This window comes from Haliaeetus albicilla, chromosome 5 (assembly GCF_947461875.1).
Source record: "Haliaeetus albicilla chromosome 5, bHalAlb1.1, whole genome shotgun sequence".
Taxonomy (NCBI): domain Eukaryota; kingdom Metazoa; phylum Chordata; class Aves; order Accipitriformes; family Accipitridae; genus Haliaeetus; species Haliaeetus albicilla.
The window spans coordinates 2328254-2344892 of NC_091487.1; the positions used below are offsets into that span (position 1 = coordinate 2328254).

The following is a 16639-nucleotide window of genomic DNA, read 5'->3' on the forward strand; positions in this document are numbered from 1 at the left end:
CATCGCAAACCAAGCGCTCGACATGCTCTAACCCAGGACAACAGCACTGCTTTGTGTAAAGGAATGCAGTTAGCCACTCCGCAGACGTGCTGGGACCCACCAAAAACCTATTTAATTCTAGAAGTTTGGTTTATTCCTACCACTCATTTGAGACAGGAAAAAAATTCCCAATAAGGAAGTGAAACTAATGGTCTTACCCAATCTTTTTCGTTTCCTTCCCTGATGTTGCTTCTGAATGCAAACTTAGAAGGCTGAGCAAAAGCTGCTGCTGACTGGGGCTACACTGGGCTGGACTGACCTTTCAGTCACGCTTAGCACCATGGTTCTGCCTTCATAAGGACAAATGTGCTAGCCCTTTACCCATCTATATATCGCCTCTATTGATCTTCCTCCCTAACTTGAAAACTTTGCTCCTTTCTGCTTCTCCGAAGAGCCTCTGCATTTGTTTGGGGAACACAGACATCCCATCACACCTGGCCAATATCTCAGCAGGGTCCTCATCCATCCCACCTAACTCATACCATTAGGTTCAGCATGCTTGCTTTGGAAAGGAAAAAAAGAAAAAAAAACAAACCCAACAAATTAAATGAAAGGCAAGACAAGGTTTCCCTCCCACCGTGATATCACTGCTTTCCTGTCTAGCCTATTGCTCCGTTCAGTTGTTTATTCAAGCCCCATCGTACCACTCAGCGTTGGATGATAATTAAAGTCAAACAATTCCTTCTTCTGCAGTTTAAATCTGCAGTACAAGCCCTGTCATCCACACACTGTAGACAATAGCTGCAACAACGCAGGTGGCAAGATGGGTCAGCCCTGCTAACCCCAGTCCGGCCCAACATGGCTTGCCCAGGCACCTTTGGGGACTCAAGCACCGAGCCTACACCGAGAACGTCCCCTGCCAGCCAGCACCTCCATTTCTGTAGGACAGGCTGTGTGCTCTTCGCCTCGCTGCTCCGACCAAGCTGGCACACAGCATCAGCATCCCTGACGGTCCCCCGCAGCCAAGGGCGAACACCCGTGCCGCTCAGATCACCCCCTTTCGCCACCCGAATTCCCAACAGGCAGGGTGCATTTCCCCCCCAGGGCCACACGCATCCTGGGGGAGCAGCAGTCCTGACTCTGCTCAGGGTGTGCAAGCACCAAGCTCGGGAAGCAGAAGGTATCTCCAAGCAGCCTCTCAGCTGCAAGGGGAGCATCTACTTGTTGACAGAGTGGCCATCAGCACAGCACTCCACTCCTACAAGTGGAAAGAAAACACAGCAAAACAGAGGCAGGGAGAAAATTTGGGGTCTTCCAAATGCAGATCCTCCCATGCGCTACTTTCTGGGAGAGCCAAGCTCTCCGCCACTCTCTTCACACACAACGAGCGTGAACTGCACGTCTTGCCCCTTCATTTCAAGGGGATCAAACGACATAGTCTGATAGCGCTGCATAGGAGAAGGGTGCCAGAAGGATGCGAGGAGGTGGAATCTGCCATGCTTCTGCAAAGAAAGCCTCGGTGCTCATCAGGGCATGTTCAATCCCCAAAATACTCAAAATCCCCAAGCTCGCTGGGAGCGGAGAGCACGCAACTCGGACAGCTGGACCACGGGTGTCAGCAGCTGCTGCTGCCTCCTCCAACTCCTGGAGCTTGGTCAGGGCAGGGGGACAAGTGTGGGGACCCCATCACTTGCCAGAGAGTGTTGGGCCATGCTGGTGGGGACAGAGAGCACTCCCACAGCTGTCTCCATTGCCACCCTGCAGCCACAGTGAAGCAACTGGACGAGGACTCAGGCATCCCCCTCTCTCCACTCAGCACATTTTGCGTCTCGGAAGGTACCACTCATGTCAGGATAACGTAACCTGAGGTGTGACAGCACACAGAGGTGAAAGACATGGGGAAAAAACACCCAGAGGAAAAAAAAAAAAATGCAGGTGAGGTTATACTGACTGAGGTCTTGATCATTCAGCTTTTAGTGGACAACCAGGAATACAAAATCCCAGGCAGTCCCTGCTCTTTCAGAAGATGCTGCTTCTTCCGACCTCCGTGGCCCAAATGTCACTGCTCACCTTGGGACAGCCACAGTCACTGCTGCCACCGGCTGGCCCCCCCCCAGCACAGGCTAGAGCAGCCAAGGAAGGTTAGGATAAGCTACATCCCTCCAGAGGCTGTGCAGGAGAGCCTCAGTGGTGTAAATAAAATGTCACCTATTAGCTACAGAAAACAGCAAATAACTTATTTGCGTCATAGGGATAAGTGGCCTTAGTACATCCTTAACTGTCTCTCGTCGAGCTGACGGGCAGGTACAGCACAACACTTGGTTCCTGGGCTAACATCTGGAAAACGTAGGGGTCCCGAGGGGGACACTGCAGCCCCTCACCCCCAGGGACACAGAGCCAGCCCTGGCGAGGCTGACACGGATCGCGGGCTCCGCTCAGCCTCGCCGCCAACAGGGGAGGACGCCTCACGTTGCCTTCGCTCCCAAACAGCAAGGGGCTTTGCAGAATTTTGTTCAAAAATCCAAACCAACCTCTGGGCAAAATCCTGAAAGCAGTAATTTATGAAAAAAAGGGCTGCATTTGCCCACCCACCGTTAGCCTCACCTGAGCATGGATGTGGCATTTCAAAAACTTAATCAAGGAAAATTAGTTTCTATGGCAACTAATGGCGCATTTAATAGATCAAGTGATGAGTGCTGTGTATAAAAATGCTGCAAATTATGAACAGCAGTGATATATCAAATGCTACACAATCACTCCACAGATAACAAGTAGACACGCAATGAAGTATTGGGGCGCTCAGAGCTTTTTCTATAATTAGGAGTGAGGCTAAGCTTTGGGGTACAACAGCGTGCAAGTGTTTGTAATTCTCTTCCTTTGCAATAATTACTGTAGCCTTACATTATTCTCCCCAAAGGCCTCACTGATATCCATTAGACCTCAAAAAATTTTAAACAAAGTTGCAAAACAGTTTCCAGTTGGAAAGTGCAACAGCCACTCTGAATACACCAGTTTCCCTATCTCCACCTGCCTGTAACTAATGGTAGGGAGAATTTTGTGGCACATGATGGGAAGCCAGTAAATCTGAAGAACACATTTTCAAAGAGAGGCCCCTATAGAGCAGTGTCATTTCAACACGACTTGGAGCAGATCACAAAGCGGCACACGCAAGTCATCAGCCTGTTACAGAACTACATCAATTGATCGAAAAGTTAAAAGCAATGCCTGGAAAGACAAAAAAGGCATAAACGTGCACTTTGGTAAAGCATGCAGGAGCACTGACATCAAAGAGGAAAAAAAAAAGAAAACATTTATTCCTCCTCCCAGACTTCCACCTGCAGCAGACACCCACCAAGGGCAGCCTCAAGTCACGCAGCGTGTCCTCAAGCAGGCAGCGCAGTGGTCTGCCACCACGGCGTGCACATCCCCACCGGCCCCACCAGCTTTCTTCTAAAGCTGCGAGAGTACCCTCAGGAGAGAAACCCCGTAAGCAGCGCTTTCTCTTTGCCTTTTCCAATCCGTGAAGGAAGGAGGAGAACCTACGGGTCCCACCTAGTCTGGTCTGATTCCCCGCTGCCACAATCCCCCCGCTGCAGTCCCTCGTGCCTGTGGGAAGGAGTGTAAAATACCACCAAAGCACAACACACAGGTGGTACAAGCAGAAGTGGCTTCCACAGGACAAGCTGAAAGCACTCCCACGCAGAAAAACACACTTGCTCCGGGGGTCTCAGCCCTGTCCTTTTTCCCAGGAAGAGTTTTTGAATCTACAAGCACTCAACTGCAGGCATTAACCTGCACGCAAAGGCATATTTATGTGTAACTCTGTCCTAGATACAAAACTTGGATGTGCGGGAGCCACCTTGCAAAACAAAGGAGAAGGACACATCTGCAACCTGCTGCCTCTCTCTTTACATCCCAGGGGAACTCTTAATGTGGTAGAATGGAAAACCAGGTAGACACTGTGGTGGTAACAGCAGTCCCACAGCGCAGGAGGCTGCAACAGAGCATCGGCGAGGTCTCCTCTCCTTGGGGATGGTCCGTGGGATGGTGAGGATTGAGGAGAAAGGTGCTTGGGGTTGCAGAGCACATAGAGGAGCCTTTGGAGACTCCCTGAGGACCACCTCCTCGCACAGCAATTTACAGCAATGGTCTGAGGCTCGCTCATAGGCACCTCTCTAAACCACAGAGTCACTGCACTCCTTTTAGGCTGACAGAAAGGCAACAACTGGACAAACATCAGACGAGAAAACCTGATGTCCTCTAGAGCTAAACAGAGGGCTCACCTTGGTCCTCCTCTAGGCTCAGCTTCTTAAGCTGACCCATCCTGTAGTGCTGGCATCTTCTCCAGCCCACCGCTAGGTCTGGTACATGCCCCCCTGCCATCTGGCTGAGACCTTAAGAAGACCCAGAGGAGGAGAGTTCATGAGAGATTTTCTTCTACTAACCATTAGATACTTGGCTTTCGAACTGCCTCTGAATAGTTGTGGAGACCTACTGTGAGCTCAGAATCAGGAAAGCAGGTGAATGCAGCTAATTAGACCCCAAACCAAGAAAAAAAATTCTTTGTTAAGTAGAGTGCATGATTTTAAAGAGACTTTAATTTTGTAGGTATAATTAACTGTATCTCCAAACCCCTAGCTATTAAGGTGCTCAATTACCAAACTCAGCTTGCAAATCAGAAGAACTCTCTGCTTTAGCATTTGCACCCACTCTTAAATGCTGTTCCCAAAACTGAAGGCTTGCAGAAGGTAATTCCACAGTTTTGCTTTAAGGACATTAAATAAAGCTTGTTACTCACACCAGCCTTACATATCGAATGATCTTTTCACTTGAGCACTGCTGCCTGGTTCCCATACCTCACTGAGCAGAAACAGAAGCAGACGCTCTCTGTTAATGAACCAGCACAATGTTTGTGAAGACTGAAGCCCAAAATTCACCTCCTGTATCCACGCAGTGGGGACCGCACGTGTGTTTACAGGTGGAATTTGGCAGCCTCCGTTTAGCTTTAACGCCATCACCTGCGATGGCCAAAGCAATCCCAATTAGCAGAGAGACAAGGCAAGAGAACGAACAGCATGTGCAGAAAGCAGGTTGCTCTTGGCACCCCTGCCGAGGTGCACCACTTTCCTGCTTGGCCCAGCGCTAACGTTCTGGTCCCCCTCCACAAACCACTGTCCTACTAGTGTGGCACTTCTGCTCCACGATACATCCAGCAGCCTTTCTTTCAGGCAAGAATTTCTCATGGTCCCTTATGCAGTTGCCACTGAAGTGTAAAGGAGCAGCACAGGACAGCAGTTGGCCAAGACCTGAGTTTACTGCAGAAAATAGGAGTTGTACATACATATCAGACTCCTATTTTTTAAAACACGAATAAAGGAAGCTACGGCAATTCATTAATCCAAGTGACCTGGTAAAACCCTGCAAAGACTCCAAGCCAGCAATAACCCTGGTAACCACACACTATGTATTTTGGGGGCCAGCATCAGCCGGCAGTCATTACTGCAGTGTGACTTGGTTACTGCCACGGTGGGAGAAGTGAACGCGATGCAGCCTCCGAGAACCAAAACCACAACAGCTCCAGAGACTGAAGAGCTTTTGCAAGGCGGAGAGCCAAATCACGCCAGCAGCTGCAAAGGCCACTTCTTGGAAGAAGGGTGCAGGACGGACGGTCTCATCAATTGACCCACAGCGCACTTGCACCACGTCCTCTTCTCCTCAGTTCGTGTGTGTTTTCTGCCCACTCATGACTTGAAGGGAGGGAATAGAGTGAATGCCAATAGGGGATTTTATAAATGCCTGGTGCAGGGTTGCTTACTTCTTACGGTGTTTAAAACAAAGAGTTTCTATGTATGCCAGTAGTAATTGAAAAAGTTTGAGAAACACATGCAAGTTGAATAGCATTCTTAGAATAGATACATAATTACGTATTTTATAAACTCACTTCCCAGGGTCTGATAAAATATCGTTTTGAAAATAATTTCCATACAATTTGCAAACCAAATATGATAACCTTCTGTGGAAAAATCAGTGAAAAATTGAAGTACTGAAAAGACTGGCAATTACCACAAAATATGGATGGAAGTCTCCTGCAGAAAAAAGAAAATAAAAAATGTATTTTCACCACTTCCATTTGCAAGGAGAATAGGAAGCACCTTACCAGATACTCCCCCTCAAACCCATCTCATAAATGCTGTCTGAACATGAGAGTCCAATAATATTTTAACAAGTTTCATATACAAATTCTGCACATATAAAAAAGGAAGGCTTAAAAATAAATGCCATATCACCCCTGCCACCCAGCCACTGCCTCTTAGCCACAACAGAAACACACTGCAGACCTCCCCCTAAAGAACCAGGGCCATAAAGCAGAATGCATCCAATAAGCAAAATAAATAAAAGTCTTACACTATCTGTATTTAAAATACCCAAGAGTAATTATTGGCAAGTGAGAGTAGTTCTCTGACAGCTGGAAACAGCGAGCACCAGCTTCCTGATTTTACATCCACCCTGATCTCCTGCCTGACCCCGGATCAGTGCTTTTCCCCAGCAGCCCCACTGACAAAAGCAACACAAATGTTGGTGTGATTCACAGCAGTCTTTGTTAAGAGAAGCCAAATTTCACAGGCAACGAGTCCAAGGGGCTGCGGCTCCCACAGAGTAGCATGCTGAAGTTTAAATATGACAACACAAAAAGCTATGGTGTCTTAGGCTTTTTTTTTTTTTTTTTTTTTACTTTTTGGAGCACTAAAATTGGATGGAAATTTAATAGGAAGGTCATAAAAAGGCTAATGTTCAAATGCAGCCCTGCCAAGCCTCCTGTATTTCTCTGCAGAATCACCCATCTGAGACTACCAAAACTATCCCCCTGCTCTCAGGCAATTAATCTGCAAAAAATATTACGAGTCTCAGAGCTGTAACAAGAGAGCGAGCGCAAGAGAGCAGACCAAGGTGCTGGCTGACAAAAAAAAAAAAAAAATAAATCTATAAACAGGTAAAACTAAGAGAAATCAATTTTCCATCCTGAATCCCAGATAAGAAATTAGAGATTTTTGTGAAAAAAGCAGCCGTGTGCTTGTTTTCTTGATAAGACGTTTTGGTTGAACACGGGGTTTTTTTTTGATTCGGCAACATCATAAGCTTTGTTACTGCTCAAGACGGCACTTTTCATAGCCGGTCCAAAGCATTTCCTGATGGATAATGGCCCCGCTGGCTTTGAAGCTGCCTCGAGCCTCCAAGGCAGGCAGGTTTGAGAGGGATCTTTGATTTCGGCTGCACCAAACCTTGCAGGCTGCTGGTCAGCTTTGCTGGAGCAGATGGAAGAGATGGTTTGAGAAAGAAACATGCTCCAAAGAAGCTCACTGGAAGTGTCAGCCTACCTTTAGCCTGCTCTTTTCTGCCTGCATATGAACGTGCTATTTACTTCTACTCAAACATAACAACAGAACTGATCTTAAAACCACTGATCTTACTTGGGGTGTTATGAAAAATAGACACTTAGCCCAGTCTTTTTTTTTTTTAGGCCTTTTTTTTTTCTTTCCTTTCTCCTTCACTTGGCAAAGGCTAGATAGACATCACTTAGTTTAAAAGAAAAAAGGCTTGTTTTAGAACGTGGTTTTAATGTGTGACTGCAGCTGAGAGAGTGCAACTGTGTGCAGTTAAAGTAAAGTTTTCTAAGACACAGCCTGACCTATGCCTTCCCTGGAACCAGCACAGGCTAAACTTCAACTTTATTTTTAAATCTTCTCATTAAACTGGAAAGAGCTACAGAATAAACGGCAGAGAATCAGCACATCTCTCCTTCCTGGAGGAATATCACTCATCTGCAGACTTGAGGTCCCCAGTGAATCCCCCTTCCCCAGCTCCCACCCCGGCGAACTGCACTTCACAGCTCCTGCCTGTCCTATGCTACTCCAAGAGGGAGGTGTTTAATTCACCACCTTGCAGAGAAAATCCTTGCAAGCTATTCTAGTGTTCAAAATCTCATACAAATACGTGCACTGTGAAATGTGGTAATCTTGGCTAATTACAGACGCACCCTCAGCTCTCAGTACTCAGCTTGTTTATCCACAGAGAAGGCAGAGTGGCAATGGCAGAAGAGGGAACAGAGAACAGGCTTGGTTCAAAGAGCAAAGGAAAAGATGGAAATGGAAAAGCAGAGAGGGGGGCGGAATAAAGCATTACACTTGCACAGGTCTTAAAAAGTCCCGACCTAAAATGACCTGTTAGCAGAGTACCCTGGGCAAAGGGGGAGGGTGACAGGGGGACACAGCTGTAGCACAAGCTGACAAGACTCTTTGGCTTTGAATGTGATGCTATAAAACAGAGCTAGGCCTGGAAATGGGTAGCTTCTTTCTGTTTGACTTTTGTTTTCTGTAGGGCTGCAACACTGTGGTTCCAATGACGTCCAACAGCCAGGCACGCAGCGAGATTCCCCCGAGCTCTCACGTGCCCCCAACTCCAGCTGTTCACTCTGGTGCATACTGTCTACTTGCAGTTGTCCCTGCCCTCACATTTATTTTTCCTTTCCTTCTACCAACCTCCATGGACCTCAAACACCCACGTCGGGACCCCATTTTAACGTACAACATAGACTTGCTGATTTTAGTATCGCGTTCCTAGCCAGGCATTCAAAAAAAAGAATCATAGACTTTTCTGCTGTTGGTGTTCCTTCTGCAACACCTCAATATCAAACCAACAGCCTGGACAAATCCCCCCACCCCACCCGGGATCCCGTTGCGTTGATGTCTAGCACCCCGCACCAGTCTAGTCCGTAGCAGAAGATGAAGCCAACCTACCCGGGCTCAGAGACAGAGCGAGCAGAGGAGAGGTGCGGTGACCAGTGGCAGGCTGCCACCGGGCACGGCGGGGGCTCACCTGTGGCCGAGGATGGCCGGTGACCAGGCAGGTCAGCTCCAGCGTCTCGCCCTCGCGGATGGTGTAGACCCGCTCCGAGTAGCGTTCCTCCTCGATGTTGCACGCCAGGCCCGAGTGCACGATCCGCACAGTGGGGGGGGCTGCAAGACCCAGAGAGAGAAACCAGGTGAGCGTCATCGCCTGCACCCCCGGGCTTTGCTCAGACCCATTTCCACTGCAGCAGCCTGGGATCCCTGCATACCCCCCAGCTGGGAGGACCGAGGCTGGAGCTGAGTATTTTCACCATGGAGAATACCCTTGCTTACTCAGCACGCGAGTATCGGGCACCAGAAGGGATTGCCACGGTATTTATTAATACCTAGCGATCCCCTGAACAAAACCTTTGCAATCTCATTTGCATTCCAGTTATTTTTGTTTCCGTTTCCAAATGAACTCCGCGTTATTGTTCTTTTTTATTATATATCTTTCTAAATGCATTATCACACTCATTATGCAAATGAGAAGCCTTAATTAAACCATTAAAATTAAGCAGGAGAAACAGTGGGACTGATGCTGCTTCCTTTCAAAGTCGATACCAAAATCCTCTTGCTGCCAAAGGGATCAGGATTTGGACCAGAGGTTAAGTTCAAGCAGAACCCTTACTTTAATTTTCTTGTATATGCAACCTGAACTACAGGAAGTTACGCTGTTTTACAGGTTGTACATGTAGGAAAACTGCAATGTTGTTGCTAATACCGCAGGTACAAATCACTGCTCTGCTTTGGCAAGTCTCCAAAGCATGTTCCTGGCTCTACGATTTTCTTTACTTCTGAACCGCAAAATTCACAACTATTAAAATTTTCAGAGTGGATCGATAGGATAAGAAAGCCGAGTTACAGTCCTACTGCCAAATAAAGTAACATAAACTAAACAGCAGAAGAGATAAAATTTAATTCTGGAGAGTTTTAAAGACCTGGTATTTCACCCTCTCTGCTCATCTGTGTGCTGCTCCTGTTCAGTAAAAGTGGATTAATCTTAAAGTCCTAACTGAAGTCTTAAATCACAACCAACAAGCAGAACAATTAGAGCTGAGCCCAACAGGACTCGAAGCTGTCGAGCTCCCAGTCCAGTTTCCCACAGACAGGAGCCCCGTGCTGCTGGGATAACATCGGTGCGTGCTCCCCAGGTCCCTTGGAGCAGCTGTACCCCCCTGCCCAAGACCACAGCTCCGTTTTCAGGGCTCTGGGCTGCACATCGCCTCCCTCTCGCACCACTCTGCTGGTTCTTTGAACAACCTGCAATTGCTCAGCTAACACCCACATCAAGCGCACGTGGGATTCCTGGGGTGCATCACTGGGGCACCCCTGCAGACCCCCCACGACCGTGCCAATACTGGTCTGACCCCCCCATGGCTCCCAGTTGACACAGTCTGTTGTGGTATCAACTGCTGCACAATGCCTAGAATTGATACAAGCCTGCTAATAATTCAAATTTCTGACCCTCGCTCTCCAGAGACTGAAGAAAATGAGACTCAAGCAAAGGACCCTGAACAGGACAGTGTCAGGTCAACTAAATGAACAGGAAGAGAATAATTATTTCGGTCTGTAATGACTAAGCCCAATATTCCCAACTACCTTGTGTTGCCCCTGTGCAACTCAGCCTACTATATTTTTTCATTTTTCAACGTGCTTGGCCTAAGTTAACCTCTTCAGTAAGTGTTTAAGAAATCTGTCCTTGGCAGACCCTCTCTGCAGAGCACCAGCTCAGGCAGAAGAGCTCGTGCAGGGAAGGGATGTTTCCCACGTTACTGGTGCGCTCACAAAGTCTAATGGTACGAGGTGACGCAGGTCTAGAAGACCACCAGATCGGCCAAGACAACAGCTTGGTGGGCCCACTCAAGACTAACCAAGTGGGCACAAGAGCAAAAAGCGTCGCCCCCCCCCCCACCCCAGGCTCACAGCCTGCCATCAGACAGGGGTGGCCCAGCAGTTCCAGCTGCGACAACGGCAGCGAGCTCAAGCAAAGCCTCCAGCAAGCTCTGCTCCTCAAGCCACCGCGCGACGAGTTTCAAAGACCAGCTCACCGTCTCCTCTCATCTGCAGGCAGCCCCTATTTAGCAAAGATGAATACAGGCTGAAGACCAATGCATCCCTGCTCTTGGCAGTTTTGTGAGGCCAGCAAAAATTGCTCCCTAGCATCAGTTATTTCCAAGTACGACACGATGACTGAATATACACACAAGGCTCAGCCTACGGTCACGTTTAGTCAGGCAAGTGTATCCACCTGCCTCCATACACAGGAGCTACCTCAGCTTTGCTTTCCTACTGCTCAGGAGAACTGTTTTGCAGCCCCAGCATCCTCCCCGTATGATTACACAGCTGGCACTTTGCAAGGCTAAAGATGCTATTTACTGCTTAGAAGAAAAAAAATCAAATCTATCCATGTGGTCTTTGTACCACAGATCCAGGTTGCTCTTCCCATGGAGCTCACTGTCTCTCCTGCAAAGACAGAGATGTCCTTGTTTAGGAGTCAGCCCCATGTGTCACACTGTGACCTTAAAAGAACCTGTTAATTCTTAATTATTATTATCTTTTCTAAGTAGAACAGCAGAAATAATGCTCCACCAAGCTTTCCCTGTGCTAGGAAGAGCTGCTTCCCCTCCACATGCCTCAAGAGTTCAATGTCCCAGGACACAGAGCATCCTCCTTGCTCTGCCATGCACAGCCGCTGTACAACAGGGCTTTGGGCCACCACTGGGGCTTTTATGATCTCCACAATACAAATAATAAAATACTGACATGCTAAAGCAGAGCCACAGAGCAGAAAGGTAAAACAAGGTTCAGCATAGATCATGAGACTTCTGATAAAATTAGAAGAGTCAGCAACATTATGCCAACATCCTGCTGCCTTTTAAATCCATATTACATTAATATTACATTTTTCATTCATATTATATTCATATAACTTCAAATTACATTTGAAGTGTCCTTCATTTTAGTGTCTACGCCACTGCTCCATATCCATTAGGTTTGGGAAGGCAATATAGAAAAGAAAAAATACCCCCTTGTGTGTTATTATGGCAAAAGAATACACTGCTCTAAGAGGAGATCAAACGAATAAAGGAAAATAAAAAACATTCTTACTTCTTTGAGTTTTAAAGTCTTATGGTTTAGAAGACATTGCATAATTATGAAATGTCACCTCCCTCTCTACTGCAGGAATATTCATTACAGCTACTTCTGAAATATGCCTCCAAGGATTTAATAGCAGATGAGACATTAAAGTAATATATACTTAGCATTTATTTTGTTTGTGGCACTTTAGAAGAATTTGTCTTGTGATTATAGGCAGTAAATATTGCATGAAAGAATCCATCACGGTGCTGTTCCCGGCAACGCGCGCACACGACGCAAGGAAAGCTAAGTGTCAGGTCAGAAGGAAAAGCCTTAACAACAAACCCAAGGACAACCCCGCCTAACTTCTGCTGCAAAGAAGTTGTGCAGCACGATGAGATTTCTTCTTTCAGATGAAAAATGGTGCCAGCCTGACCTTTCACCACATCTCGTTATATGTTGACGTTACATAAGCCCCCTTTATTGGCTGCTCTTTTCCAGCAATTTCAATTTCTTTCCCTTCTCTGTCTCTTGCACACACATACACGCCTACACAAGTGATTGGGTTTCAACTTGCAACAAGTTCCCCAGACAGCACAGACCCAAAAAAAAAAAAAAAAGAAAAAAAGAATCAGAAAAATTTCTGTGAAGGCAAAATTAGAAATGTCCAAAGTTGAATATGTATACAGGTATCTAGGTGCACTTAATAAAAAAAGACAAAGGACGAACCTGACACTGTGATGAATGCTAGCTACCTTTGAAGGGAAACATGCAGAATAAAGTCTATTTTCTAAGGCACTGCAGGAGTAAGTAGAAAAGAGGGCTTTTTTTCAAACCAAGCTGGTCACCCAGAAAAAGCAAATAAACAAATGAGAGTTAGTATAATACTCAGAGAGAAGATCCTTCATGACTTATAGTATGTTTGTGTAGCTGTGGTGCGAATAAGAGACCTTGCACAACTGGAGTGCTCCAGTCTGCCTTTCTGTTTAACGTGCTGGTAACTCTCTTGACCTTAATCACAACTTTTACAATAACTGGTATTTTTCTAAAAAAGTAGCTGCTGTAATCTTATTAATAAATGGCCATTTCAGCTCTTATAAAAAAAAAGTCTAAGTCTATGCAACTGTGATTGCACTGTTTCCTCACTGACAGAAGATGCACAAAATCTAAAAAGTATTTATTCATGATTTCTAAGTTAAACTCAGAAGTTTCTAGGGCATGGGATATTTGTTTACATGTGACTTTGTGACGTTGTCCAACTAAAAACAGATGGAAGGGTAAATTATTTTTTTGAGAAGAGGGTTGAACCTCCACAAAAAGCATCCTCAGCTTCCCAGTCTTCCAGTGACAGCAAGAAGGTGAAGCCTTTCTCCTCCTCTTCCTTTTCCACATGTCCCCAGCCACCTTCACCTTTTGGTATGTATTGATTCATCTTGGATCTATGCACCTGGACTCGCACGCATCAGACCAAGAACAACAAAGAAATTGCACAAAACCCTTGCACAAGTTTGCTCTTGTGCTTCACCAGCACAAAACGGGGTCCCTGCCAGCTTCAGCCAGCCGCCAGCAGCTCACTGCAATTAGCAGGAGAGCAGATTATGCCTGCTCAGGAGATGCAACAGTGATGGCTTCATTATTCCAAATCACTTTAAATAAGAAAAGTTCATAACAGAGACAAGGATCTCAGCCCATATTCATGTCTGAAGAGTTATCACGGCCTTTTCCCCATCCCTCTCTGAACTGGAGCATACCTACCGTTCCAGAAACAGATACCAACAGACAGAGACCATATGCCATAGATCATAAGTTTTTAATACTTACTCAGCAGGAGGAACAATAAACAGCAGTGTAATGAGTTGTAAAGGGGGGGGGGATAAAATAGATCTATCTGTTCCTAGAAACAGCGTTATGGTTCCCCTAACTCAATAGATACTCTGCTGATAAGCTTTGTAGCGTCAAAATTAGGTCAGCCTGTGACAGCAGTCTTGGGAAGCGGCAGCGTGATTTAATTAGCTCGGTGCCTTCTTATGTTAGTGCTATCAATCAAGGCGGCTTCCTGAGCTCCGGAAACACAGTTTAAGTCACAGAGATATGGGCAAATATCAAGCAATGTAGCAAAAATCAGTCCAACCAAAGAGGAAAAAAAAATTGACTTCATCCTTCTCTTGCTAGTCTGGTAGGTAAGGTCAGCTCAGAAAAAGAGAGCGCACAACAGATGCTACCATGTGCATAAGCTGAAAGTAGGTAGAAAATATTTAGTACTGATACATAGGAACCTTTTAAACTATGGACCTCTCCCTGCTATCACTTACCTGCTAAGGCTACTGAAGGTAACATATTGCCATAATGCTATTTAAAAGATAAATTAAAATAAATAAATACTAAAGAGAAGATATTTAAGAGTTTCAACCAAATGTAGTAATTTCAAACATTTCCACAGGAAGACCTGTGCTTGCTCAGTAGCACTTTGCATGATACGGATTGAACCAGGAATGTCACAACTGATTTCCAAGAGCCCTTGCTAGGGCAACCCCCTCGCACAGGTCGGCATCACACAGCCTCTAGCCAAAGGCTTCCTGTATTAAGTGCCTGGCATTTCTCTCAGCTGGGACCCAAAATGAAGAATGTAATCAATACCCTGAATATTTATTTAATGAAAACTAGTTGCATAACATCTCCTGTTCCCCACTTCCCCCAAAGAATACTACACCTTCAAAAAAAGCAGGTCCAGTAATAAATTTATTAGTGGACTGAGTATCACCTAACTTCCAGTTGGAAAAGGATGTCACAAATCCCACGTTACCTGCAGCAAAATACTCTAAACTCTGCATTGATGAGAATTATTGCCATAGGGCGGTGCGTTCATCATGGCAACACCACTGAGACTCCTGGTCACTTCATTTGCAATTAGTAGAATTAAGAGCTGATATGAGTATGGGAAAACTTAATTCTGAGAGTTACAAACACATCTGCAATTACTTTAAATATTCTCTTTCTAAAAAAAAAAATAAAATTATTTCCTCATTATGCTGCAGAACTGCATGAAATCCACTGGGGGCTTCACTCTTGCTAATTGGTTTTACATGGAAAGGCTCCTGATGCAGAGCAGCAGAGTAAAACCACGGAAATGATAAGCAAACCATGCCCATGTGCAGCCGGGGCTGATGCCCCGCAGCACAGAGGCTGAGCACGCAGACGTGCCCCGCTCCAGTCCCAGCGCTGCTCCCCACGATGGATGCTGGGGAAAGCCCAGGGAAGGCAACCAGAAGAGAAGCATTTTTTTTCCATGACAAATACATTCTACATTTTCCAGCAGAATCATTATGGGTCTCCTATTTCACATACGTATCTCATTTTTAATTACATTTTAAGTAGTCCTACAAGTTCCATAAATCATGAAGATCTTACCATTGCTCAGATTAAAGAAGATAATTATGAAACCTGAGTTCTGATATTGTTCAGAGTTTAAGTCTCTCACCATTGTTTTCCAACAAGGTCTCAACCAAATCTCTGTGTGTGTAAGTGGAACTTTTTACCAGCAAATAACTGTGGCCAGAGATAATTACATTTGGGAGGAACTGTAACACTGAAGCTCCCCATGCCTGGCAGCAGCCACAAAGCAGATGGCTTCCACTCTTAACTGGTGCTGTCTCAGCCTTCAGTTAATTACGGGAACACAAATATAGAGCATCCTTTGCAAAAAGCTCATTTAACATGAGTTTTCTATGAAACTCAGGAAAATACTTACTGAAAACATGGGAACTTGGTTTCTAGTTAGCTCTAACCATTCAACAACTCAACATTTATTCTTCCTCAGCATTTAAGTGCCCTTAAACATTTATCCCTCTTTGTTTAGCAGCACATAGCAAAGTTGGTAAGCAAAGCTGCACTCTTCATAGATGAATTGAAAAGACCCAAACAAGCCAGGGAAGACACAAAGCAATCCTGTTGACATTTCAGTCTCTTCTCTGCTCAGCCTGCCAGGACAGCCACCACGTCCACCCAAGTGGGAAAGCCCAGCTTTGAAAGACTTCTGTACGATCCCAACCACCGTACGTACTTCTATACATATGGGTGTAAGACAGGCTCCCTTTTCTATACATGGAATTAATTGACATCAGTGCATTTTTAATTTTTTTTTAAGGATTTTTGTGGATTGTCCAGGAATATCAGAGATACCATCACTTGTCAAAGAAAATCCTTTTCCTAATGCACGCACATTTCTCGTACTAACTCTGCCTCTTTCTACCTCAGCTGAGCCATCAGAGAGACCTCACTGCAATATACCATCTCTGCTGCCGTTTCTGCAGGAGCAAAGGGCTACCAATGCAACTGCCGTTGCTCGGTCACAATCATGTGTCCCTACCAAGGCAAAGAATTAAGAATAATTTCCTCTATGCTCTTGCAGGAATTTATCTCCTGACTTACCTCTTGCTCTTTCTTTCACCCATCAAAAGGTCAGCTAATTCAATTCAAGGAGATGGACTGCTCTTCTCATGCACACACTCTGATAAGATTTACAGATTTTTGACTGCCAAGATACTCTCCCAAAAGAAATGGAAGGACAGCATGGGTATCTCCACTTCAACCAGGGCTGCGCATGGGGCATACTCACGGCAATAGTATCTCTCTTGACCTTGGAAATACAAACTAAGTCGCCTGAAGTATCAGCCCTGAGAAAACATCCCTCTGGT

General features: G+C 45.7%; 1 protein-coding gene across 1 annotated transcript in view; it reads right to left on the reverse strand.

Moving 5' to 3' along the window:
• MDGA2 (MAM domain containing glycosylphosphatidylinositol anchor 2) overlaps positions 1 to 16639 on the reverse strand; it is a 382087-nt gene that overhangs the window by 236454 nt on the left and 128994 nt on the right. Inside the window, exon 2 of the mRNA XM_069783014.1 lies at positions 8854 to 8993. Coding sequence (XP_069639115.1) covers positions 8854 to 8993 — 140 coding nt within the window. The remainder of the gene's footprint in view (positions 1 to 8853; positions 8994 to 16639) is intronic.